This window comes from Carassius carassius, chromosome 17, assembly GCF_963082965.1.
Source record: "Carassius carassius chromosome 17, fCarCar2.1, whole genome shotgun sequence".
Classification (NCBI taxonomy): domain Eukaryota; kingdom Metazoa; phylum Chordata; class Actinopteri; order Cypriniformes; family Cyprinidae; genus Carassius; species Carassius carassius.
Genome location: NC_081771.1, coordinates 26,211,227 through 26,236,727, shown reverse-complemented (window position 1 = coordinate 26,236,727; position 25,501 = coordinate 26,211,227). Strand labels below are relative to the sequence as shown.

At 37.2% G+C, this 25,501-nt stretch overlaps 1 protein-coding gene across 2 annotated transcripts; it reads right to left on the bottom strand.

The window, feature by feature from the left end:
• Positions 1–1,023: 1,023 nt before the first annotated feature.
• Positions 1,024–25,002, bottom strand: LOC132161427 (glycerol-3-phosphate dehydrogenase, mitochondrial-like). 2 transcript variants are annotated; one of them, XM_059571457.1, is made up of 17 exons: positions 24,879–25,002; positions 23,431–23,535; positions 20,791–20,962; positions 20,292–20,416; positions 19,615–19,712; positions 18,708–18,871; positions 15,438–15,602; positions 14,828–14,972; positions 14,517–14,710; positions 10,671–10,805; positions 9,687–9,862; positions 9,087–9,218; positions 8,462–8,620; positions 5,804–5,916; positions 5,644–5,722; positions 4,092–4,190; positions 1,024–2,940 (listed from the first exon to the last, which is right to left on the bottom strand). In XM_059571457.1, the coding sequence occupies exons 2-17, from the start codon at positions 23,527–23,529 to the stop codon at positions 2,815–2,817; spliced, it is 2,181 nt and encodes a 726-aa protein (XP_059427440.1). In that variant the 5' UTR covers positions 23,530–23,535; positions 24,879–25,002; the 3' UTR covers positions 1,024–2,814. The 2 variants fall into 2 exon arrangements, with proteins under 2 accessions (XP_059427440.1, XP_059427441.1); XM_059571458.1 differs by lacking the exons at positions 23,431–23,535; positions 24,879–25,002 and adding an exon at positions 22,329–22,412 and having other exon boundaries at positions 20,791–20,956.
• Positions 25,003–25,501: the final 499 nt, after the last annotated feature.

Here is a 25,501-nt window from a genome sequence, read left to right as displayed (position 1 = left end):
CCTACTCGAGCTCTCAGGTCTTTTGCTTCGGGGACTAGCCATCTGTACCATCGGTATGTTTGACTACAATTGTAGAGCTCAGAGTCCTTATTATTTGAAAGTTTTCCTTGAGTGTTTTAAAAGGTCCCCATAAAAAACAAAACAAAAAAAACCTGAATAATTATTTATTATTAATAGGAACTGAAACAGTCACCAACACAATATCTTCCTTTGTTTCATCAAAGAAAGTAAGTCATACAGGTTTGGAATGAGGGTAATGACAAAATTATAATTTTTGGCTGGACTATCCCTTTAAGGTGGTTTACCAGGACCTCTGCTTAATATGCATTCAGTGTAATTATATCGGATTCACAGGGCTATTCAGACACCATCTGAAATGAGGATTAGACAGACTTGGGATGCTAGTTTAATTGCATTTTGCTAGGTGCTGATCACATTGGAATGGGCTGCACTCATCTCACACTGTGAAAGAGTCTGCAGCTTCAGGGATTATTAGGCAGGCGCATGACAAGATGCCCTGCTACTGAAAGACCCTTCTGGCCTATACACCTATTAATCAGCTATATTCCAAAGTAATATTTTCATCAGGTCTATAGTGGTGGCTTTAGAGTCAATTAGTTGACATTTTCCTTCAAAATAAATGGCTGGGGGAAGGAAACACTGTATGTGCCTGCATACATGAGAAGGAGACATGACAAGCTTAAACTGGCACAAACGTTATGTGAGAAATATAGCATAAGGAGAGTCACTCACAAAATAATGGCAAGTCCAAACAATGCAGAAGGCAACTAGATACTTTTAATTACAGAATTGTGTTTCTCAGGCTTTGCAGATTTATTTACTATACTTTTTTCATACAATAATTTCTTTCAATCAGGATCAGTCTGAACTTGTTGGGAAAATAAATTAGTTTAACTGCTTCTGCTCTCATGTGAAAAGGCCCCTTCATAATTGTTTTCAAACCTGACAATCTCTATGACAATCTTTATAGTCTTCTTTTAGCTTTAAAAAACAAACAAACAAATATATCATGACGGACTTAAATTCTGAGCAGTCTCACTGTTCAAAATACATTTCTTTTTAGATCATTAAGCTTAAAGCATCCAAGTTAAAAGCCATTTCCATCTGCTGAAAGTATGAACACAAACTGATTATAAAAGTACATAAACATGTTAAACCACGAAAATACAGAGTCAAGAAAAAGATTGTGCTCTTTTAGTGTGTGTAGGACTGTGCGTTTCGACATGCAAAGTTCATTAAGTGTCTTTTTAAAGTTGGAGTTTACCCAAAGATGAAAATTGCATTATCATTATGTTATTCCAAACCTGTATGGCAGTCTTTTTTCTGTGGAACATAAAATATATTTTGAAAAAATATTTGGTAACACTTAAAGCCTTTATCTAAAATGCATTATAAAGGATTATTAAAGAGTATAATGGATTATAATTATTGATAACGTGTGTGTAAATAATTATAACTGAATTAAAAATGCAGTCTAACAATGAATAGATACATGTTATAATGTATTAACTGTGGTTACAATTATTCATTATGCATTATAAGGTGCACTACGAAGCATAATTAATACTACTGAACTACTTTTATAATGCATTATACATAATGGCTTTTAGTAAAGTGTTACAAAATATTTACGGTTTTTTTATTTTCCGTTTTCAACACAAAGGGAGTCAAATGTAACTAAAACTGTTGTGTTACACATATTCTTTTATATATATATATAGTCTTTTATGAAGCCATATAGGTTTGGAACAACATGAGTGTTAGTAGATGATGACAGAATTTTCATTTTTGAATGAACTATCCCTTTAAGAAGCAAGGCACATTTAGTACATTCCCTGCTATTCTCTACATTAAGTTTACAGTTATAATATTCCCTTATTATTTCATGACAAATGGATAATCAATTACTTTTACAGCCCAGCCAAGGTTTTAAATGAACACTGAAGTGGAGTTTCAATTGTTCATGGATTTGAAAAAGTAATAAAAAAAATTCATTTCATTATAATTTGTAAAAACCCTCCTGCTGAACCAGAGCCAATGCAAAGTCTAAAAACACTGAAAACAACCTGTTTAAGACAAACTAAAACAACTCATCCAGTTACAGTAATACATTAATTAAAAACGAGACAGGATTTATCAAAAGTATGAAGGAAATTATAGATTTTGAATAAATACTTTTTTTCTGAAAATTAAAAACAATTAAAATAATACAACATAAAAAAACCCAACAACAACAACATTTCATCACTGTAATTCAGAACAGTAACAATTAAGCAGTATGCAGTATAAAACTGCGAGGTTCACATATAGTGCATTGTTTAGCTCAGAAGACACTAAGAGCCCTTGAATTTCACCTCACTGGGTTCAGGAGCAAATAATCTGCAATAATAAAATGGCACAACAGAAAGCACACCGGATAAAGCTGCTCAGAGAAAAATTAAAGAGACAATCTTTTCATGCTTACCAGGTCACACAACATGGCACTGCATGCATTAGATAAAAATATAGACTTGAATACGCTTTGAAATATTTTTTAAGAATATATTCTGCTCTAATAATTTAATATTATAATAAAATCTTTTTTCATTAAAATCAATTTAAATAAGCATGCTAAAACAAAAGTAAAAAAAAAAAAGATTGTAGTCAATGGCAGCCAGCTGGCTGGGTGACTTAATGACATGAGAGGATGTGCTTGTGATCTGACCAGCGTGGGCACAGCAGTCAGCGATTTTGGTGTTTATCCAACTTTGTGGTGGGAGCTGTTGTCTGGTGGATGTTTTGGTTAGTTGGGACTCAAACACCGCCTCCACTGCGGTCAACCGAGACAGGTCCTCTCAGATCCAAACCCTCCTCGACCGTCTTCATCAGGATAGCCAGACGACTGTCAGAGATTTGGCCTCTCTGGACCGCACACATGAGCTGAACCAATCAGAGAGCAAAACATAGCTTAACGGTTACAGCCACATTATTTTGGCATGATTTAAGCTTCAGCAGCACAACTTAAGATACCAATGATCATTTTTTTTCTGATTTGAAATACACTACCTTTTGAAAGTTTGCCTTTTGAAATGTTTTTGAATTTTCTTATGCACACTACGGATACATTTCTTTGTTAAAATATACAGAAAACCTTTTAATATTATAAAATATCATTGCAATTAAAAAAAAAAAAAAAAAAAAAAAATATATATATATATATATATATATATATATATATATATATATATATATATATATATATATAAATATATATATATATAAATATATATATATATAAATATATATATATATATAAATATATATATATGTATATGTATATGTATATATATACAGAAATATTCTGATTCTGAAGAAACATACTATTAGCCATTCTTAATCTTATTATTATAAATGCTGAAAACTTTCTATTAATTATTTGAATTGAAAGTTCAAAAGAACAGTCTTAATTTAAAATAAAAAAATTATAATATTATGAATATCTTAATTGTCACTTTTGATCAATTTTCCTTGCTGAATAAAAGTATTAATTTATTTAAAAAATAAATACTTTTTGAATGACAGTGTTAATGTTCATTAAATGTAAACTTGACCCACTACTTTGCTGTACTTAAATAACTGTAACTTGTTGTCCAAAGGCAATACCAATATGGCCGCCAAGTGAGGTGACCTGACCTAAACTGACTTTGGTTAAAGCCTGGTCAAGTAATTTAAAGGTTGCTGGTTCAAACCCCAGAAAGGTTATTACTTTTAACACCTTTCTCCTGCCCCATATATGGTAATCTAGTTCATGCTTCATTATAGTAAAAAGTACAGAAAAAGTGGTGCTCATTATTAATTAACTGAAACTCTGGAGACACCAGATCTACTTTATACTCATTCCGACTCAGGTATGACATTTCACAGGGACTAATCGCTGTGAACCAGTCATCTTATGACAAAACATAGATGTACTGACATGAAGATAACAAGCACTTTTAATTTTTTAGGTTTTCACACCTACAACTACAAATCCTGCCTGAAAACCAGAGTGACACCAAGACAAGCGGTAGTCTATAAATAGATGTTCATACCTGCAAGAACTCATCCAGTTCCACCTGCCCGTTTTTGTTGAGGTCCACCTCGTTGAGGATCTCATGAAGGGCGTTCTCATCAATATGAATGCTGAGTTTCTGAAAGAACACGAATCAGTTATAGAATCTGTAACTAAGAGACATTAAACAGAAATGTTAAGGAGTGCACATAAACCAGAGACAATGAGAGCTTACAAGCAATTTACGAGGGAAATTATTTCAAATCTTATTCTTTGGTAATACAAACACATGCTTTGATCTCTGCCCATAATTTATTTTATTTAGCACCTCAGAATACATTATATATATAAAACCATTTTTAATGTTAAGATTGTTTGGCAAACCAACCTGTCCTCCAACCAATACGCCCGTATAGGTCGTTTGTCCAAATCCCTGAAATACGACCCATCAGAGCGTATACTACAATTGCGCCATTGGCAAAAGGTCGTTTTCATATTAATGTTTTGTACTCTTTTATTTGCACTCTGATTTGCGTTTCGTGTAGCTCAGTTGGTAGATCATTGCGCTATACATTGATAGGTAATCATGCTATCATGGGTTCGATCCCAGGGAATGGATGTGCATGAAAATGTATATGCTCAATAAATCATAATTTAGCATGATTTCTGTGAGGGTTAGGTTTAGGGGTGGGGTTAGGGGTGGTCATTCGAACGAATAAGCCACCTAGTAAAATATGTAGGAAATACTGTGAGATCGGTGTAAAAAGCCCACACATTGCATTTAAATAAACGTGCGTTTTGATTGGTAATGACGTTATACGTCATTTCATGACGACAGACGCAACGCGATACTGTCATTATTTTTACGCCCGCTAGAGGGCGCTTAACTTTAAAACGTAAATATAGGTCGTAATAAGGTGCTTGCACAAACGACCTATATGGTCGTTTTTTTGTTGGAGGACAGGCTCTGGCAAACATAAGACATTCAAAGGGATAGTTCACCCAAAATGTAAAATTCTGTCATAGTTTACTCACCAAAACTGTATGAGCTTTTTTCTGTTGAGCGCAAAAGAAAATAATTTGAAGAATTTTGGTAACTAAACTACTGATAGTAGCCACTGACTTACATAGTATTTTTTTCCATACTATGGAAGTCAACCATCAACCGTTTGGTTACCAACATTCTTCAAAAAAATCTCCTTTTGTGTTCAGCAGAAGAAAGAAACTCTTACAGGTTTGGAACAACATGAGGGAGAGTAAACAATGACAAAATTTTCATTTTTGGGTGAACAAGCCGTTTAAGTACAGGTCATCTTGCAGTTTAATTGCATGCCTTGAGACAAATTCAAAAGTAATGAATATTGATTAAAATTAAGTAACAGAGATAAAAAAGTCCCCTCATCTCTGCATATCAATGGCAACTTGGCCTATCCTGAGGAAAGTTAGCCAACCACATAAGCGGTAATTTTCTGTATACTGTAAGTCTTATCTGTATATATAAAACACTGATCAGAGAAAGGGTGGAAAATGAAGAAAAACTAAAGCAACTTACAGTGGAAGCTCAGTTGGACTTGTAAGAGATTATAACTCACCTCTAGCACTTGCTGGACATCCACTGTTGTGATAAAGCCTTTACTCTCCTTATCAAACTTGTAAAAGCGTTTCTTATACCTGTCAATTATAATAATGATAATATTAAGAAAGTGGGAGATGTAGGATCTTGTAGACTTAACTAACACACTCATCTTATACCTTGCTATCTCTGAGGCAGTGAGTGAGATCTCTGTTGTCTTGCTGAGTTGCTCAGAGCAAGCTTTATAGCCCATCTCCAGGTGCAGAAAATTCTTTGCTGCCTCCAGCTCTTCCTGTAGACAAACAAAACCAAAAACACAATCAGTACCTTAAGATTAGAAACAATTTAATAATTTAATAAATTATTTAATTTCCTGATCATAACAGTGGCACATTTAAACATTTACATTACATTTACATTTAATAATTTAGCAGACGCTTTTATCCAAAGCGACTTACAAATGAGAACAATAGAAGCAATCAGATCAACAAGAGAACAACAACAGTATACAAGTGCCATGACAAGTCTCAGTTAGTCTAGTACAGAACGCATAGCCAGGTTTTTTTTTTATATATATATGAAAGACAAGAAAAGTCCTAGTATTAGTTGGTTAAGTGCTAGCGAAAAAGATGAGTCTTGAGATGTTTCTTGAAAATGAGTAAAGACTCAGCTGTACGACTTGAGATTGGGAGGTCATTCCTCAAGCTGGGCACAGTCCAGGAGAATGACCAAGAGAGTGATTTTGAACTTCTTTGGATGGCACCACAAGGCATCGTTCACTTGCAGAGTGCAAACTTCTGGAGGGCACATAAGATTTAACCAGTGAGTTTAGGTATGTTGGTGCCGTACCAGTGGTCGTCTTGTAGGCAAGCATCAGTACCTTGAATTTGATGCGAGCGACTACTGGTAGCCAGTGTAACCTGATAAGGAGAGGGGTAACATGAGCTTTTTTTGGCTCATTGAAGACAACCATCACTGCTGCATTCTGGATCAGTTGCAGAGGCCTGATAGTACATGCAGGAAGGCCCGCCAGGAGAGCATTACAATAGTCCAGTCTGGAGAGAACAAGAGCTTGGACAAGAAGTTGGGTGGCTTGCTCTGACAGGAAGGGTCTAATCTTCCTAATGTTGTATAAGGCAAATCTGCAGGACCGGGTCGTTGTAGCAATATGGTCTGTGAAGCTTAACTGATGATTCATTACAACTCCAAGGTTTCTGACTGTCCTGGAAGGAGTTATGGTTGACGAACCCAGCTGTATAGAGACGTTGTGATGAAACGATGAGTTAGCTGGAACCACCAGTAGTTCTGTCTTTGTAAGGTTGAGCTGAAGGTGATGGTCATTCATCCAGCTAGAAATGTCACTCAGGCTGAAATGCGAGCAGCTACCGTCGGGTCATCTGGTTGGAATGAGAAGTAGAGTTGGGTGTCATCAGCATAGCAGTGATAAGAAAAGCCATGCTTCTGAATGACAGATCCTAATGACGTCATGTAGATGGAGAAGAGAAGTGGTCCAAGTACTGAGCCTTGAGGAACCCCAGTAGCAAGTTGTTGTGACTTAGAAACATCACCCCTCCAAGACACGCTGAAGATCTATCAGAGAGGTAGGACTTCAACCATAGGAGTGCAGTTCCAGAGATGCCCATCTTTCTGAGGGCGGACAGGAGAATCTGGTGATTAACGGTGTCAAAAGCAGCAGACAGGTCCAGTAAGATGAGTACTGAAGCCAGACTGGTTGTTGTCCAGGAGGTTGTTCTGTACAAGGAACATAGAGAGCTGGTTGAACACAGCTCGCTCAAGTGTCTTTGCAATGAATGGAAGAAGGGATACCGGTCTGTAGTTTTCTAGAAGCGCTGGTTTTAGAGATGGTTTCTTAAGCAGTGGGCTTACCCGAGCCTGCTTAAATGCTGAGGGATATGTTCCAGCTGATATGTTGGCTGTTACTAAAGAAGGGGGAAGTTAAAACAATTTGACCCAACACAAAGTTGTAAATAAACCAAAGATAATTGGAGCATTTTTTATAAGAAAATACTGGTAGTAGCTTCCAGTAGATACTGATATTCAGATTCAAAAGTGTTTCATGCAGCAGAAACACAGCAACATAAACATTGCTGCAATGCACAGCTGAGAATACTGGCTTGCCTTTGCAGAGCTGTGATATACCTGCGCTGGATCGAGGGTCCCAGCAGAGCATTGTGTCTGTGTCCGTGCATGTGTTTGGTGGGTGTGGTGCACCTGCATTGTGAGCAGATTTGAGCCCTGAACTCGTGGGAACTGAACAGTATCAAAGCTGCACAGTGATTGGTGCTATTATTAGTGCTTCTGTTTATCAGACAGGAAACCTATGACCAACGTGCAAAAGCTGGAGTAACTCTATCACCGCCTTACAAACGCACTACACGCACACTTTCAAACACTCCTCCGAGCACAGACGTAACAGCCATAGTCATCTTGAGGAGTTGTGCTGGGCGTTTATTGTACAACTGAATTGTGATCTTATCATGGAGTGGAGACTCCTTGTTAAAAAGACCATTTAAGAAACAAACTAACAATAGCTGAGGCCTATTATTAGCGGTTACCTAAATTAACCTGGCTGGGACCTTTAGCTTTCGGTCAGGACAAAAAAGCGGTGTTCGGTGCAAGGGTAACAGGTTTGCACAAACGTTAAATTCAATAAATCAAGTATTGAACTAAAATGTTCTCATGAATCTGAATTGTGATTTGAATTCACATGCACACTAAATGCGAACTTAAAGCAAATTCTGATTTCATTGTAATTAAAAAAAGAAACACTGTCAATCTGTATTCTAAAGAAATAAGCCATGAGATAGATGACATACTTTCTTTTTCTGCTCAGTCCACTGCAGTTCTTTGCCCATGATCTCAACAATAAGTGGCAGAGCCTCATCCGCAGCCTGCACGTTCAGAAAGCCCAGTCGAGTTCGGCGAGCAATCACATCGATGGCTGTACATGCGTACTCTTTTACAGCATACTGCACCTAAATCCAGACAGGAAACATCACTCTCATTTTCGTTTAAGTCAGTTTTAACAGAAAACGTTTGGAAGACAATCAGGCATTCATGTATTTTTAGGCTGACTGAATAGCATGTTATATTCTAAAATATGAAGTTTAGATTTCAACCCAGCAGTGAATCTTGCATATATTTACAATTTTGACAGTATTTGAACCATTACTAAGCTCAGCCTCTCATGAAAGTATAGGAAGAAAAAGATTTCAAGGAACAACATGTGTTCATTTCAGAGTGTTCATTCAGTGTGACATTCCAAAAGAGCACTAAAAACTGTGGAGACTGCACATCAGACAATGTGGCAACTAATACTTGGTAACACTGGGTGAACTGTCCCTTTAAGAAGCAAAAGCTTGTCAGTAACGTTGTAAGGTGGGGTTCAACAAATGGTACACTGCAAGATAACTGTCAGTATTATAATTTCAGAGTGCTAACCTCACTTTCTATGTAGGGAAATTCAGATACAAGGCGTTTCCCCACTATAGGCCATCTCTTGCCTGTCACCTGGGCCATTTTGGCAACTTCAAATGCTCTTCCTCCATAGGTGGCTGCCAAGTGCTGAGCAACCTGTGAGTTCAGAAAATAAAAATGTTATTCCTTAGGGATGTAACAGTTTTGAACAAGACTGGTAAGTTTCATGATTCAACTTTCTTTCCCTATGTAGGAAACCCACTGCAAAGCGAGATTTTAAACATTCACTTAAGACTGTAGAGATGTTTTCTTTACTAGCTTATGAACACCTTTGCTTCATTAAGCATTCAGACAAATAAACACGGCCCAGTTTTCTTTTATATCTCTCACCAAAGGTCAAGAGCTGTCAAAAATATCTGCATGGTGACCTTTTTAAATATGCTGGCAAAACAACATCCATGGTAGCGCTACGGCTCCATCAAGCTCTCATGCTTCCAAACAAGGGGTTGCCAGACTTTCTCTCCCCCACAGGATTATGGGTGACTGAACGTTATGGAGCAGCTGAACCTGCTCCAAAGAGCTCTGACTGGTAGAATGCATAAGTAGTAAGTCTTCGAAACCCACTTCGTTTTCCAAGCCGTAGTCTTGAACCAAGCAAATGTACAGGGTGGGGGTCCAGTCCTTCCCACCATCCAGCATCAGACCGACCGTCCTGCTGGGACCAGCTGAGAGGTTATGAGCCTTTATAGCTGCATCAAGAGTCTCCTCAGCCATAGAACGATAGGTTGTCCACTTCCCACCTAGAGTAGACAGAGTGCTGTAAAATCTTTTCATAACCTCAGTGGAACAATTATCAGTTACCCTAGTGACCAATTCCTCATTACAAAACCTCAACTCCTCATTACAAAAAAAGTTTGTTGAGATTAAGATTTAATATTTTGATATTTGTATTTATTGTTTTGACTTTAATTTGCATTTTTACATTATAATAATAATTAATCATTTAATGTTTAATTGTATACTACTATAAGTTTGGAGTCAGTACTTTTTAAAATAAATTAATACTCATATTCAGAATGGATGCATTAAATGACACAAAAATACTAATTTAAATAAATACAGTGGTTTTGAACTTTGTTTATCCTGAAATTGTGTTTTCACAAAAATATTAAGCAACACAGCATTGATATTAAGAAGCAGGTCCGGGGGAAAAATGGCAATATAAAATGTGATAAAAAAAATATTAACATATACTTATAATATAAATAAAATATTATTTTTAATAATATTAATATTAAAATGATTATTATTATTATTATTATTACTTAAATTAAAATAAGAAATACAAATTTTAATCATACGTTCATTATAAGATAAATAATTTAAGAAAGAATTGCAAAATGTATTTTACTGTAAAAGTTTAAAATGACAATTTCTTCAACTTCAAAAGTTAAACCATTATATTACCAATAAATATATCTATAGAAGAGGGGGAATTTAAAAAACTTAATCATGAAAAAATGAATATTGTACCAAACTAAATTAAACCATTTTATGAAAGACAATATTGGAAAAATGGAGACCAAGGCATAAGTTAGTGGCACTGACCAGCAATGGTGATGAGTCCGCTGTCGCTGATGTTGACGATGTGGTTACGACAGATGGACTGCGTGTCTTTGGAGTTGGGGTCGGTGACTAGCGGACGAATGCCACTCCAGGCCGCCAGGACATCCCCCCGCCGTACTGAGAACCAAAGAAACCAGAGACGCTGACAATCTCTGACAGCTGAAGTGTGTGTGGAGTGTATCTGATTGACAGGACTACAATAGGCTATGCGATTTTATTAATGCAGTGCCCTGTTTTACAGCTACATCCATAACTGTTCATACATAAAAATGACAGTGATGTCTGCATTAAAAGCTATTTGTTTGATAAATGACCAAGGGGGAACACAGGAAGCGAGATTGTCTGAAAAACTTGAGTTGCTTTGTTCAACCAACAAACCATTACTATGAGTCCAGAGTCAATTTCTCTATTGTGGTGACATCTCAAGCATTAATTATTAAGAGGGAGTTGTGTATCGATCTGCGGTACACCTGCCACTGTAATATGCAGGTTGATATTTCTGAATGGGGGGAAAAACAGAGACGGCACTCTCATTATCAAAGGGCATCTCTGAAACATTTATGACAAGGCTAGGGAGCTCTGCAGACAGCAGACTGTGGAGACCAATAACACACACACACACACACATACACACACCCATACACACACCCATACACACACACACACACACACACACACACACACACACACACACACACACACACACACACACCTTTAGTCTAAATGATCCTAAGCAATAGACCGCTGGGCTGTTGAATGCATTCAAGTAATCTCATTCTCAAGAGAAGAATTCTGTCCATTTTCATGCTGTGGAATGCACTCGAAGTTCTCAAAGAGTCACAATCACCATACGCAATATATTGGCCACCATATTGGTTTAGGCCAATATTGGTTTAGGCATTTTTTTGCTTTTTAAAACTACCAGCATTGGTCAAATTAGGCTGAAAATGGAAGATAATAATTAAGAAAATAACAAGCTTCTGACAAAATGTAGTTTGTGACAGTAGCAGCTGCTCAGGACAAAAACAACAGAGATACCCTTCAGCACGTATCAGTTGATTTATAGATGGATATGTATATTTCAGGATAAAGGATTTTATAGATTTTATTATTCTATAAATTCCCTGGGAGGTTCTGGTTTATTTTTAGTGCAGTCCTATTTTAAACAGGCCAGATTTTTCAAATCTCTCTGTTCATCACATGCAATCACACATAGTATCTGAACTGGAGGGCCCTTGGCCCTACATTGTCATTGTGACAAATCTCCCACAGCCAAATCCCTTTAGCAGCCTTCACTAGAGCTGAGTCCAGTCCAGCCTCAACCCTCCATCTAGGCAAGGTCTCTGTGTCTTTCCTCAATTGCTCAATCCATCCTCATTCTCCGTGATCTGCTTTATTCACACTCTCACACAACCCTCCCAGGTCAACAGAGTCACTTGGTTGCTCATTCACACCCAGAACAAAGCAGAAGACACCCAGACACACGGCAGCCGTCACATTGCGGTTTATGAGCACACGTAATGTTAATAACAGACAGCCGGATGACTTTCTACAGTAGCTGAAAGACACATACAGTGCTGGATGAGATAACGAGACTCAACAAACTCTTAACAACTTGCCTAAAAATCAGAGAAAATGAGGAAGCATTTTTTGTGAAGGAAAATTAGTTATGAAGCTAAGCAATCAAGCCTGCATCCACAGCGCTTTGAACAATTAGAGGGCTGCGCTCAAAAATCAATACCTCCGCTTTCAAAGGAAGATGCTTGGAATAGTTATCAGTCCCAACTAGTAGTTACTAGACTCAACACAACCAATGCAAGCCGTTCTGTCTATAGTGCTGTCTGTCTGTTCATTAACATATGCAGAAATAAAGTATTTTCATCTTTCATTATTAAGTTCATTACTGAAAAATGTCAACGTTTTGGCAGAAATCACCCATTCATACACACTACTGTTCTGTTAAAGGTCAGTAAGATTAAAAAAACTTTTTTTTATACTTTTATACAGCAAAAATCTATTAAATAAATGCATGAAATAAATCAAAGTTATTATTATATATCAAATAAATGCAGCATTGGTGACCATAAGCGACTTTTTTCCAAAAACACAAATAAAATATAATAAAATAAAATCTTAAAGGGGCCCAAAACTTTTGAATGATAGGGCATATATAGATTTAATCAGTTCAGCTGAGTCACGCTTTCTGCAAATTGTTTGTTTTAAAAAAAATGTTTATCTAACCATCCTCATTTTGAGAAAATCTGCTATGACTTTTCCACATAAACAAAAAAATATTTGTCAAAATGTCAATGCTTTTCCATATACATATATATATAAAAGCATTTGGTTAACATTAACTGGTTCTAAATGTGATCTTCTACCATTGTCAACAGAACAGTACTATAGTACTCTGAAAGCATTTCCTGCATTTCCTGTTTCTCTATTCAGCAGCCCCACAGCAGCGCTACTGAATCTACAGCAAGAACCAGGAGCGCCGGACATGGTAATGCTGGAAAAGAGTAACAGCGGGCCCTCGGGGGTGGACCAGAATGCATTTTCAACCAAGGGGGATGTCAGAAACCCTAGTGACACCCCTGGCAAGAACTATACAGTCCAACCAGTCTAATACAAACAATTCCCGAATGAAGGAATGAGTCTTCTTCAGTTAATCAAAACAATACAATGCAAACTATATAATACAGACTTAAGAACAATTTTTGCCACCTCTAAAGGTAATACAGGTACATAATGTTGTAAATTAAATTCAGTTTCTTGCACAGACCAATTGTTTTGCTTCATAAGATCACAATATATTGTCAGAAACCATTGTTATCAATTTTGTGATGACTGATATTTTATTTTTTTCTACTCTCAAAGTGACCGTAGCTGTTGACTAGTATTTTATAAATCAACAAGGCTTGGTAAGTATAAGTGACTTCTTTCAAAAACATTAAGAGATCTAAGAAGTTCTAAAAGAATTATAGGAACTGGAATATATAAGAAAAATAATAAAAAAAAATAATAAAAATATAACCTACTAAATCGTTAAAACATTTCTTGTTTTGCATTGGGCACAAAGTGAACCAGGACTTTACTGTTGTAGAATCAATGGGCCAGTTGTACTAAACAGGGCAAATTAGTGTTAGAGTGCAATTCCAAAACAGCAGTGATGGGAATTTTTTACTGAAAAAGCACAATTTTAAGAACACAGACGCAACATCTCATTTCCATAATGACCAACACAATCTACCAAGTGCAGCACAAATTAGCGTTAAGGACATGTTCGGATTTGGATAATGTGTTCTTCTGGCATTCTAAATAATTTGTGTGGGGAAAAAATCCTCTCCCTTCTACCACGTGCTCTCTGTTCTTTGCGGTGCATCCTCCTAGCAACAACTAATGCAGCCATTTAAAGCGCAAAATAGTTTAAGACATGCTTTTTTGGGGCGTTAAATAATGGTGCAAATAATCTGATGAGAGAAAACGTTAGCAAATCTCGTTTGTGTGATTCATTTTAATACTCTCCTGTCCTCCCATAAATTTTGTGTCTGAAAGGGAAACTCATGCGAATGCATATTCAATAAGGTCAGGCGTAAAAATAACCGTGTCCACGCCTTTTCAGCGCTAACTCTTCCCTGCACATCTTTAGTAAATCCTTACAGTATTATTTTAACGCTGAAAGAAAATTTTTGTTTGTGCTAAATCTATCCCAATGTGTAGTATTGCATTTTTTATAAGATCATATATTTTTATTTTTGCTTTTAGTGTAGCACCATACTTTATTCGAAAAACTTTCAAAAGAAAAAAGCATGGACAGGGTAGCATTACCTTCTACGTCAGGGCTGAGGTAATTGCGTACTTCACTCAGGATAAAGTTGATGTCATCCTCCACTGGGATGGGATGGGCTGTGACTTCAGTGGGCGTGTCTGTCGTGCCAGCGATAGTCATCTTCTCCCAGGGCAGGAAGAATATGACACGGCCATCACTGGTGGCGGGGTCTAACAGCCCCATGTTGTCCGGGCTGTAATTGGTAGGAAGAGTACATATACCCATGTAATCTCTATGTAAACTGTTAACACCATAAAAATACACTTGAGGAAAAAAAGGTACAATATGATTGAAAGATTCGGGGAGGTACCTGTAATATCCAGGGATGACAATGTGCACTCCTGCACTAGGCTGGCAGATGTCGGCAGTTTTCTGGTTGTCCATTTTGCGCAGGGAGTCAGTGAAGGGGCCGGTGGCATTAATGACACATTTGGCACGAATGTCAAACTCCTGCCCTGTGAACGGCAGAGGGAGGTGTTACTCTAACTCAGTGCGGCTAACCACAGGGGTCATTTGCTGAGGATAGAAGACATATCTCTTCTTAAAGGATTATGAGCAGAAAATTTAAAGGGGTCACTGAAAGGTGGTTAGTTAGTGCTGGGTTGTGGCGAAATGAAACTTTAAAAGAAAGCAAAGATTTTAAAAATAATGCATAGATTTGATCTAATGTCATGTATGCAAAATCTGGTTATTTCAATGGAAATACACGCAATAGGAAATTCATACAAGTGCGAAAGATTTCCATGCTTACATTTCACAATCTGTTTAAGTTGATTACATAAATTCACTGAACACTGCTTGGTTTGAAAGGGACTTCTGTTTAAGCTGTCATTTCATTAGCGTTCATAACAATGACTTGAAAATGTTCGTTTTCTGTCACTAAAACAATTAATTTAGTTTTCGATCTGGGCATATCTTACCTGTTATTATGTCTCGGCAGTGGGCTCCACAAACTTTCTCTTGGCCTGTTTTCGGGTCTGGTTTCTTTAGCAGATGAACCACCTCTGTGTAGTTAGCAATAGCAGCACCATGACGGGCCGCTGTAAGAGCAATGGCCAGGTTCATACGGGAGTCATTGTGCTGTCCTGAAAAGAGCCAGAGCAGAATGTGTCACATATACACTGCCGTTAGGGATAAGTAAGATTTTTTTTTTTTTGTGGTCATCAAGGCTTTATTTATTTAATTAAAAATATATAAAAAAAAATTATATTGTGAGATATTATTTCAATTTCTAATATTGGTTTTCTGTTTTAATATACTTTAAAATTTTATTTATTTCTGTGATCAAAGATAAATTTCAGCATCATTACTCCAGTCTTTAGTGTCACATGATCCTTCAGAAATCATTCTTATATGCTGATTTATTATCAGTGCTGGAAACTGCTGCTTCATGTTTTTTTTTTTTTTAAACTGATACTTTTTTTCCTGGATTCTTTAATGAATAAAAGGTAAAACAGAACAGCATTTATTTGAAAAATGTAAATCTTTTCTAACAATATGAGTCTTTACTATCACTTTTCATTCATTTAACACATCCTTGCTGAATAAAAGTATTCAGAACTTTTTTAAAAAAAAGAAAGAAAAATATTTACTGACTCCAAACTTTTGAACGCTAGTGTATATTCTAACACAAGATTTACATTTTGAATAAATGCTGTAATAAATGAATCCTGCAAAAAGTATCACAGGTTACAAAAAAAAAAAACATGAAGCAGCACAACTGGATCATGTGACACTGAAAACTGGAGTAATGATGCTGAAAATTCAGCTTTGTATCACAGGAATAAATTATATTTTGAAGTATATTGAAATAGAAACTTTTATTTTAAATTGCAATAATATTTCACAAAATATTTTTTTTTTCTGTATTTTTGGTCAAATACATACAGCCTTGATGAGCACAAGAAACTTACTGATCCCAAACTTTTGAACGGTAGTGTACAAAAAACATCAGATCTCATCAGCTCATTTCTGGGTACAAATTCATTCCCCAAACATAGTTAAGTAGGTACACAATGTTTTCTGTACATGCCAGAGGCCACTGCACCCAGTTAAGACTTGCTTCATGATTGCAGTGTTTGAAGTGACGCGACTGTGTTCAATATTGTTACAGGGCCTTTTGAGGCATTTAAACTATTTCAGACACATTTGAAACATGAATAACAGGAAACCTTGGAGCCAATGCGATATCACTCAATTACGACAATGAAAGAGCTACTACAGTATATATATATAAAAAAGGCCTCTGTGTTCCAGGTCTGTGTTCTCGATGCTAAAGAATCAGAGGGATAGGTAACCCACGTAAGCATGTCTAATGCTAACACATGCTCAGGGCAAACTCCACCAGACAATAAAATAACACAGGCAGGAAGCCTGCTTAAAGGGCACACTTCTCAAAGAATAATGTGCGGTGAAGGCACCAGCATGCTTTGTTAGAGATCCCATGAACATGGGTTTGCCTCATCACTCATGGCTGTGCACTCAAATCAAAATACCCATGTAGAGAAGGATAATACAAACATATGCATGTTGGAATATTGTTAATATCATGTAAGAGGACAAATCACAGCTCATATGGAAAGCTGTGTCCTGCAGCAGTATACACGAAATGCTTGGTTGAGCTTGAATGTTTATTAGATTACAGCTTGCAGGTATGGCGAAAAGAGCAGGGCTTTTGTGCTGCAAGCCGAATTCTAATGAAATAAAGAAACCGCGACATTACAAATGACTGAAAACGCAGATAAGGGAGTTTTAGCGTCAGATTAGATTAATAATAAAAAAAGACCTACAGAAAGAATGAATGACATATCATAGCGGGGAAGGGAAGTGACGGGCGGCCGTTCATGTGGATGAGATAGTGGAGGAAAGAAAGGGAGAGAGGACTCAAGGAGGATGAGGGACAGGAAGAGAAGAAGCGAGAGTGCGCGATATGAGTAAGAGAAAGAGAGAGAGAGAGAGAGAGGGAGAGGGAGAGAAATAGAGGGAGGCAAATAGCGACAGGCAGACTGCGATCTCCAGCGGAGAAGGTCAGATTCGGAAATGTCACGGCCGTGATTGTTCCAGATTGAATAATTGGAGAGAAAAGCCGGCTGACAACCCAGGGGAAGGAGGGATGGTGGGGGGGGGGAGGGAGGAACGGACGTGGGGAGAAGAACGAATAAAACCTCTAAACTGTCATTACAATCGCCAGTTTCGATTCTCCATACACATACATACGCAAATGAAGACGCTTTTTAACACAGTCACTGAGAGCACGTAAACACAGCACGGCAGGGAACAGAGCATCCAGACGTCTCTTTGCCTCTGTTTCTCCCACAGATGGATGCGATGTGACAGATCGCTGCTCAGATAGCCACCACGCTCCCCCTGAATATAAGCTGCCCGCGCACCCTGCGAGGGACAGTGTGTGTATCAACATGGGCCAAATGTAGTTTGACAGGAAGCACTGGAAGGCAGGGATGGTGGGTGGGGCTTGTGCTGCCACGGAGGGGACCTTGAGTAAAGGGGACACATTCTGCACACCCAGACTAACCAGGAACATATGGAAGTTTTGCCTGGTGGCAGCCTCGGGCGGCGCAGGGCACAGACGGGCCAACAGAGACACGGGCACAATGAGTTCGGCCCCAACAGCCGGTGTCCGTTTTATAAAGATTATGCAGGAATGTCACAGAGACAAATGAGATCGCACTTATTGACGCATAAATCACAATAGTAGATGTTTTATTGACAACAAATCATTGTTATCAATGACAATCAAGAATTTTTCTTATAATGTATAAAGAAAAATATATCTCTGTCCACAGGCTTGACAAATGTATTACTCAAAATGATTTTTACTGTTTCAAAGCAATGGAATGGAATGTTTCTTGAGCACCAAATCAATAGAATCTTGTAACACTGAAGACTGGAGTAACATTCAGCTTCGCCATCACAGGGCTAAATGACATTTTTAAAATACATACAAAATTTAAACTGTAATGATATTTCAATGTTAGCATTTTACTGCATTTGGATCAAATAATAAAATAGTAATCGAATAAACATTTGAACGGTAGTTTATACAGTTCAATGTATTTTAGAATTTCATTCATTTATAGAATTTAAAATTGATTATTGGACAAAAGAGCTAAGAAAGAAAAAGAAAATGTGCACATTCACAAGACTTTAACCTTAGATTCGCTCCTGCTCACCATCATAGTAGACAATGGCTCCCACGAGTTTGTCTTTCTTCAGCATAGGGAAGAGCTCCAGTGCTTTGCTCTTACTCAGGACGTAGCTGCTCTTCAGACACTGTGATCCGGCCACCAGGTCGTACATTTTAATGCCGGCCCAGTAATACGGCAGCTGCCACCACCTGTGGAGAACATCAACAGTCCCTGTCACTACTGAACTCAAACATGAATTCAGCAAACGTATTCAATGCACAATCTGAAATCAAATATAATAACATATTTTGACCATGGTAAGAAAGCCTTGTCTGTTTGCTGGTTATAAAGAGGCAACTAGGTAGCAGGGTATATTACTAATTAAAATAGATATGGTTGTACATGGACAGAATAAGATTTGTCCAAGTAGTAACTAAGTCATATAGCACCTTGTGACATATTTGTTTTAAGTAATAAAAAAATCTGCAAATGATGTAATCTTGAGGTTTCTCATTTCTGTGACCCTTTCACAATTCTCCGGCTGCTTTAAATATCAGAGCAAGGCATAAATGCCACGAGTAATTAGTAATGATGATGGTAAAGACAGGAAGATCCTTTAAAAACCCAGAATGACAAGGGGCAGAGACTGAGGAGGCGAGAGGTCCAGCATTGATCCATAGAATATCCGAACCCCAACTGCTGCAGGTGTCCATAAGAAAGGTTCAATGCCATTTCTGTGAACTTATCAATGGATTTAAATACAAAAACTGTCTTTTATGAATCTAGGAAGCCTCCAGTGTTTCTCTTTAACTCTCTTCTGTCTAAATCCCATAGTTCCATTCCTTTTTTATTATTTTTTCCCCCTTTCAATGGTCAGTGTTTTTATTGTAGTATTGTATTGTATTGTTTTGTTGAGTATTGTATTGTAATTAGATAAAACTGTTTTTCTTACTTGTAAACAGGAAGCATTATAGGTAAAGGTGCAGACAGGTGGGGAGCGATGTTCAGTAGGTTGGCACGTTCATGAAGGGCCTCTTTCACCATCATGTACTAAGAAAGAAGAAATAAAACTGTCTGGCTCCAGAGGACTACTGCTTACATATTTTCAGGGAAAATCTAATTTGTAGATTTAAAAATCCGAATTTAGAAAGACTTAAAAAGTCTTTAATTATTCTTAACCAAAGATGTTAATTTACTCAAGTAAAAAAAAAAAAGTCTAAAAATTCAAGTCTTCAAATTATCCTCATTTAGAGGCTTTACTTGACAGCAAATATTGATAGATGCAATTAATATAAATGTGGTCTTACATTTCAAGGTCATTTTGCTCCCTATTAATTAATATTTCAAATAAGCATTTTTAAAACTGCATTAAGTTGGCCAACAACCAATTCTGACCGCAGTCCGTTTGAGTTTAAAATTAGAGTGCTTCTATTTCCAATAATCGATAACTTATTGAAGTTTTGTTTATTCATCCCCCACACTGATACTGCAGATCAGCAGTATCCTACTTAATGTTTGTGCTTTTCTCTGTCTGTCTGATGTGTTTAAAATGTCACAGTGGTGGCGTAAGCGGCCTTGCAATCCTTCTTCTAAATATTAGGGGCAAATAGGGAAAAATGGGGCCTTCACCTGCTCATAATCTAGTTTCATGATGGCTTTCTGGAGATAGCGGACTCCGCCGTGAATGAGCTTGGTGCTTCTGCTGCTGGTGCCCGATGAAAAATCGCTCCGTTCTACCAGAGCGGTCTTCAGATCTGGACGAGGGGGCAGAAAGACAGGTAAGGAATGGATTAGACAATGCACTGGCATTTCAAGACCTTATGGTGCCAAATATTTAGACTGCAGTTGCTGTCATTTACATATGGCTTTCTCCACTATCTGTAATATCACAACATGCTTATTGCACCCAGGCACATTCTGACTGGCCACCCAAGTGCAATACAACATCTAATAAGAAAAAAAAAACATCAAAATCCAATATAAATCATCACATTTAAGAATTAACACTAAAAATGCATACAGGGCAAATGTATTATTGGATTGAAACTGACCTGCACAATAAACACACTTTTCACAAAGTTTCTATCAGTAAAAACTGCAAAACTTAAAAAAAAGAGAGATTCCATACTCCGTGTGACAGCATCTAAGGCACATCCTGAGCCCGTGGCTCCGCCGCCCACCACCAAGACATCAAATTCCTCTGTTTTTCGCAGTGTTGAAAGCTGCTCCTCTCTTGTTGGGAGAGCATCCTTAAATGGCACCTTTAACTCACCCTGTGCTTCAACATATACCAGCTGAGCCTGGACACATCCAGAAAAAAGAAACATAAGAGGACAGTGTGGTCAAAGACATTACAATAAGCTTTAGGTTCTAAAAAGATGCAATCCAGAATTGAAATTCCATAAGCTTGTAACATGCATGTAAAATTACAATCTTGCACAATTCTGAGATCCCCTTTATTGGTATGCAAGTTGCCATTGCTGAATCTAGATCAAACAGTTAGGCTTTCATTCATTCTGGATTGATCTTGAAAATAATAATAACAAAGTAAATTAAAACAGATTAATTTAGATTAAAGAAGACAAGAAAAAAACTCTAGAAATGTACTAGAGAAACACTGAACATGCACTTTTCATGATAATCACTCACATCAAGTATATATTTCATGAAACAATATGTTAGTCAGCATGCCAAGACATAGAAAGGAAAATGATTGTTCATCTCAAATGTTGGGTTTTCAAAATTCAAATTCAGTTAGTTCTAGGTTACAATGCTAGTTTTATTTTCAAGGGAGTTAAACTAAAAAATGTAATAAATAAAAATTAGCATTCATGACATGGTCACTCTTTATGGCAACTGGCACTGTGACCTTTCATATTATAAAAACAGACAGCAATATGAGATATTTTATACTTAAGCTTGATATCAGTTTCGGAATTTAAACTTAATCAACAGTTTTTTTTTTCTTAAAGTTCTCTTATAGAGTCAAATAGTGGGACTGTGAAATTGTGAATGAACAGCTGCCAATCTATCAGTCGCACGAAGGCAAAAAAACGCAAAGTTCAAATGAAGAGAAAACAAGCCTGGGCGAAGCTAGGTGTCTAGGGTTTTAGCCATAATGAAACGTTTTATTCATTTTTTCGTTAGCATTTGGCCTAAATGATTACATCAATCTGCCGCCAAAAGCCTGTAGGGTCCATTTGACTTGCAAATGACCAAATGAGCCCAGACATTTGCAATTTAGACAGTAATAGCATGTAAAAACAAGATTCAGTAATTAGTGTCTATTTCCAAGGACAGACACATTTAAAACATCCGCACACTATTAAGAGAGGCTGTCCTGCAATCAGGACAAGTGCATGACGGAAACAGAGAATTTCATGCAAATACGGCCACCGCAGAGTGATACTTCAGCCAGAGTGTAACAGTGCCCTTGTCATAGAGGAGACAAACAGGCACTCACAAACACACACACGCTCACCAAATTTACATTACAATCTCAAAGATTAGCATCTGCCACATGCATGATTGCAAGCAATTTTCTGAAAGAATATTCATTCTTTCTCTTTTGACTTGCTTACCCATTTAGGCTGCATTGAGATGACACGAGGGATAAATGAACAAATAAATGGAGAAAAATCAGAAAAAAGTTAGTGTCAGTGAAACGCTTAACATGGGTTGCAAATGTGACGTGAAGGTGATCTGACATCCAATGAAGTCTTGCCAGAGTGTTCATGTCGGTAACAAAATTTGAAGATGGTTAGAAAAAATATCCAAACTTAAGATCTTCTTTAACTGTTTTTTTTTTTTTTTGATAAATTAATCGTGCAGTGACAATCTCCATGAAAAACAATGTCCTTGAAAGTGCATAATTCTCTCGCTCCCTGGAGTTTCATTGGGATTGGAACAGTTGAGATGCAAGATAATGGGCAAAATGGGCTTGGGAAGATTTAAATAAATGATGAGAGAGAAAATCAGGACTCCCATTGCTCTTCAAGGGTCTGTCTTTTTTTTCTTCATTTGCTCCAGAAAGCCTTGTTGATTATCTTAATCTACTTGACCTTCCGTTATTTGGTATAGCATCTAAACAGACAAGACCCCTGGGGTTCTAACTAGTTTAAATACGGACAGAACATGGTGTGTGACACACTCCCCGATGGTGTGAATGGGGATCAGATTGTTCATGATTACATATTCAAGAGAGACAATGTGTGTATCACTGTTCAAGTGTAATCTCCCTTTAGCAAACAAAATCTGATTTTAATACGGTGGTCTACCCTAGAGAAAGAACAGGGTAAGTTTGGAGACTTGAGACGGTACCTAAAGGTGCAAATGAGAATTTCCAATGTATCTGGATTTATAGGTCTAATCTTAATAAGATCTGTAGCACTAATTCAAGAAATCTGTCCCATGCGTTTACTGACCACATGAAAACAAGAATAAACCTTTATGAATTATAAATAAGGAATAGTTATAAATAGCTATAAATTGATCATTGCTTTAAGATCAAATTACAGGGCCAGAGTTATACTGTCCTGAATAAGGCTGTATCTTTAAGGTTGTATGAACACATAGAGAACATTCCTGAGTCAGGACAAGACATGCTGTGGTACAGATGGGTCTGTGTATTCTGCAGTCTGTAGGAGTCACTGTATGGATGTGAGGTGTGAAAAGAAAATATTTGGTATTTGTCAAAATAATTTGACAAATCTTTATATTTAGATGGCATGAGGTAGGACAACAACACTGATGCTATTTAAAACAATACCTGATTCTTCTTGTATTCAAAGAACTGTGATAGGCCGAAGGCTGTTGCTACAGCTCCGCCCCCTATTAGGGTTCCCTTCACTGCCTTTCTGAAAGCCATCGATCCCTGAAACAGATTGAAAAATTAAAAAGATCTAAACAATAAATGCCAAAACAGAAAACTTCATGTTGGTATCACTTCCTGATAAGAACTTGCAATGTGCTGTGCATTTATAATGTATATTATTAGGATAAATACAGTTTAACTGTACATTTAACATAATGATGTCATGCTTATGTGTGAAAACAAATAAATCATTTTACATTTTTTAAGTGTATTCTGTTTTATAATTGCCTTTTACTGACTCTTCCTTCCTGATGTCTTCAAATTATACTCAATTAACTAAAATGAGCTATTCTTAAATTAATAAAGAGAAAACATAAATTGCAAAGGACTGACAAAGAGGGTATGTAGGCTACAAAAATAATCTTAGAGAACATATCCAATACATCTCAAGCTTGACTGACTGATTTTCTGATAATTATTAGCAAAATACATTGCAGTCATACAAAGAAGCTAAAAGGGAAAGGAAAACAGAATAAAAATAACTTCTGTATCACCACGATCACATTCCCTGACCTTGGCATGATAAAATTAAACAAACCTGGAACACTTGTTCACAACTCACCAGTGTTTTGTTTGTCAAAATGAAAGAAAGAAAAAAAAACCCGATATGTCCAGGACCAGTTTGTGTAGCTAAACTACTGTATGCATCCTGAAACTGACTATCTCTGGTGAAGGTCAAAGTAAAGCCATAATCAGTCTTTGGTTAGGGATGCAAGTGATTTCACTACATGATACTGAGGAAGTGAATGAGTCATTCTTACTACACTGCTTGACTTCACGCCTGTCCTGCATGCTCCGTTTATGGCAAACCATGTGCATAGAGAGAGAGAAGCCACAACGTCTGAGAGTTATCTTACAGGTTATTATTATTTTACAGTTCGTGTACGAGAATCAAGCGAATATGAGACACCTAGACTGAAATCGAACATGTACAGTAATTAAGGCTAAAGCCAGCCTATTGCATCTCTACAGTCTTACGTCAAACCGTTTTCACTTCATTATAAAAAGCAGAAGAGTTGCCTTTATTCTCAGTTCGTAGAGACAACAAATGAATACAGACTCATGTAACCCATCCACTCCATCACGTGAACCTCACATGAACCCTGTTTTTGACATCGAGTCAACCATCACCCATAGTGGTCTTTGCAAATACATCGTTCGATAACATAAAACAAAGACAGTTTTGAACTTAACTTATGATGCGCAATTCTATGACATACATTTTATAAACTGGCAAATTATGGGCTGGAGCAACAGTGGCTGGCTCGCATCCAAGAATCGATCGGTCAGGCTTCGACGATCGACGGCAAATAATATGCCGGGTTATGCTGGTTTTTACTTACTGTTTTTGGCGATGGTGATGATGATGTCTAAAAAGGAAAATCATGGACAGTGAAGGTATCAGCTGTGATGTTACAATGATACTTATTCAGGCATCCAGGAAGTACAGTGACAGGAAGTATTTGACAAACAGGTGGATGGACAAATCAGTATAGAGGATTCACATCTCTCGTCCAATCATTTTTAAGTAGGCGTGTCCATTGGCGTCTAGCCGCACTTGGAATAGAAAGGCGTTTTTTAAGACCATCCTTTCTGTGGACGGTGTACAAACACGTAAGACAATTTAACTCTCAGAACAAAATGGATTTGGACCGCATGTATAGCTATAGTTTATGCTTAGACGAGTATTTTTATCCGAGAAAAAAATATTAGTCAATTGTTTACAGCTAATTTTCTTTCTCTATTACGAAATGTCAAATAATAGCTTAACTGATGCACTATATATTCTATAGAACAGCAAGCACTTTGCAATGTTTACAAAAAATAGATTCTTTGCAAGGCACTTTATCGTGTCAGTTGCACGGGTGAGACTTAAAAAGTTCAGCGCTGCGCATCAAGCGTCATGGAGCTGGAAGCTGCTGACGTAGCGATGACGCAGCTCGCTTCAGTCCTAACAAAGTTGCCT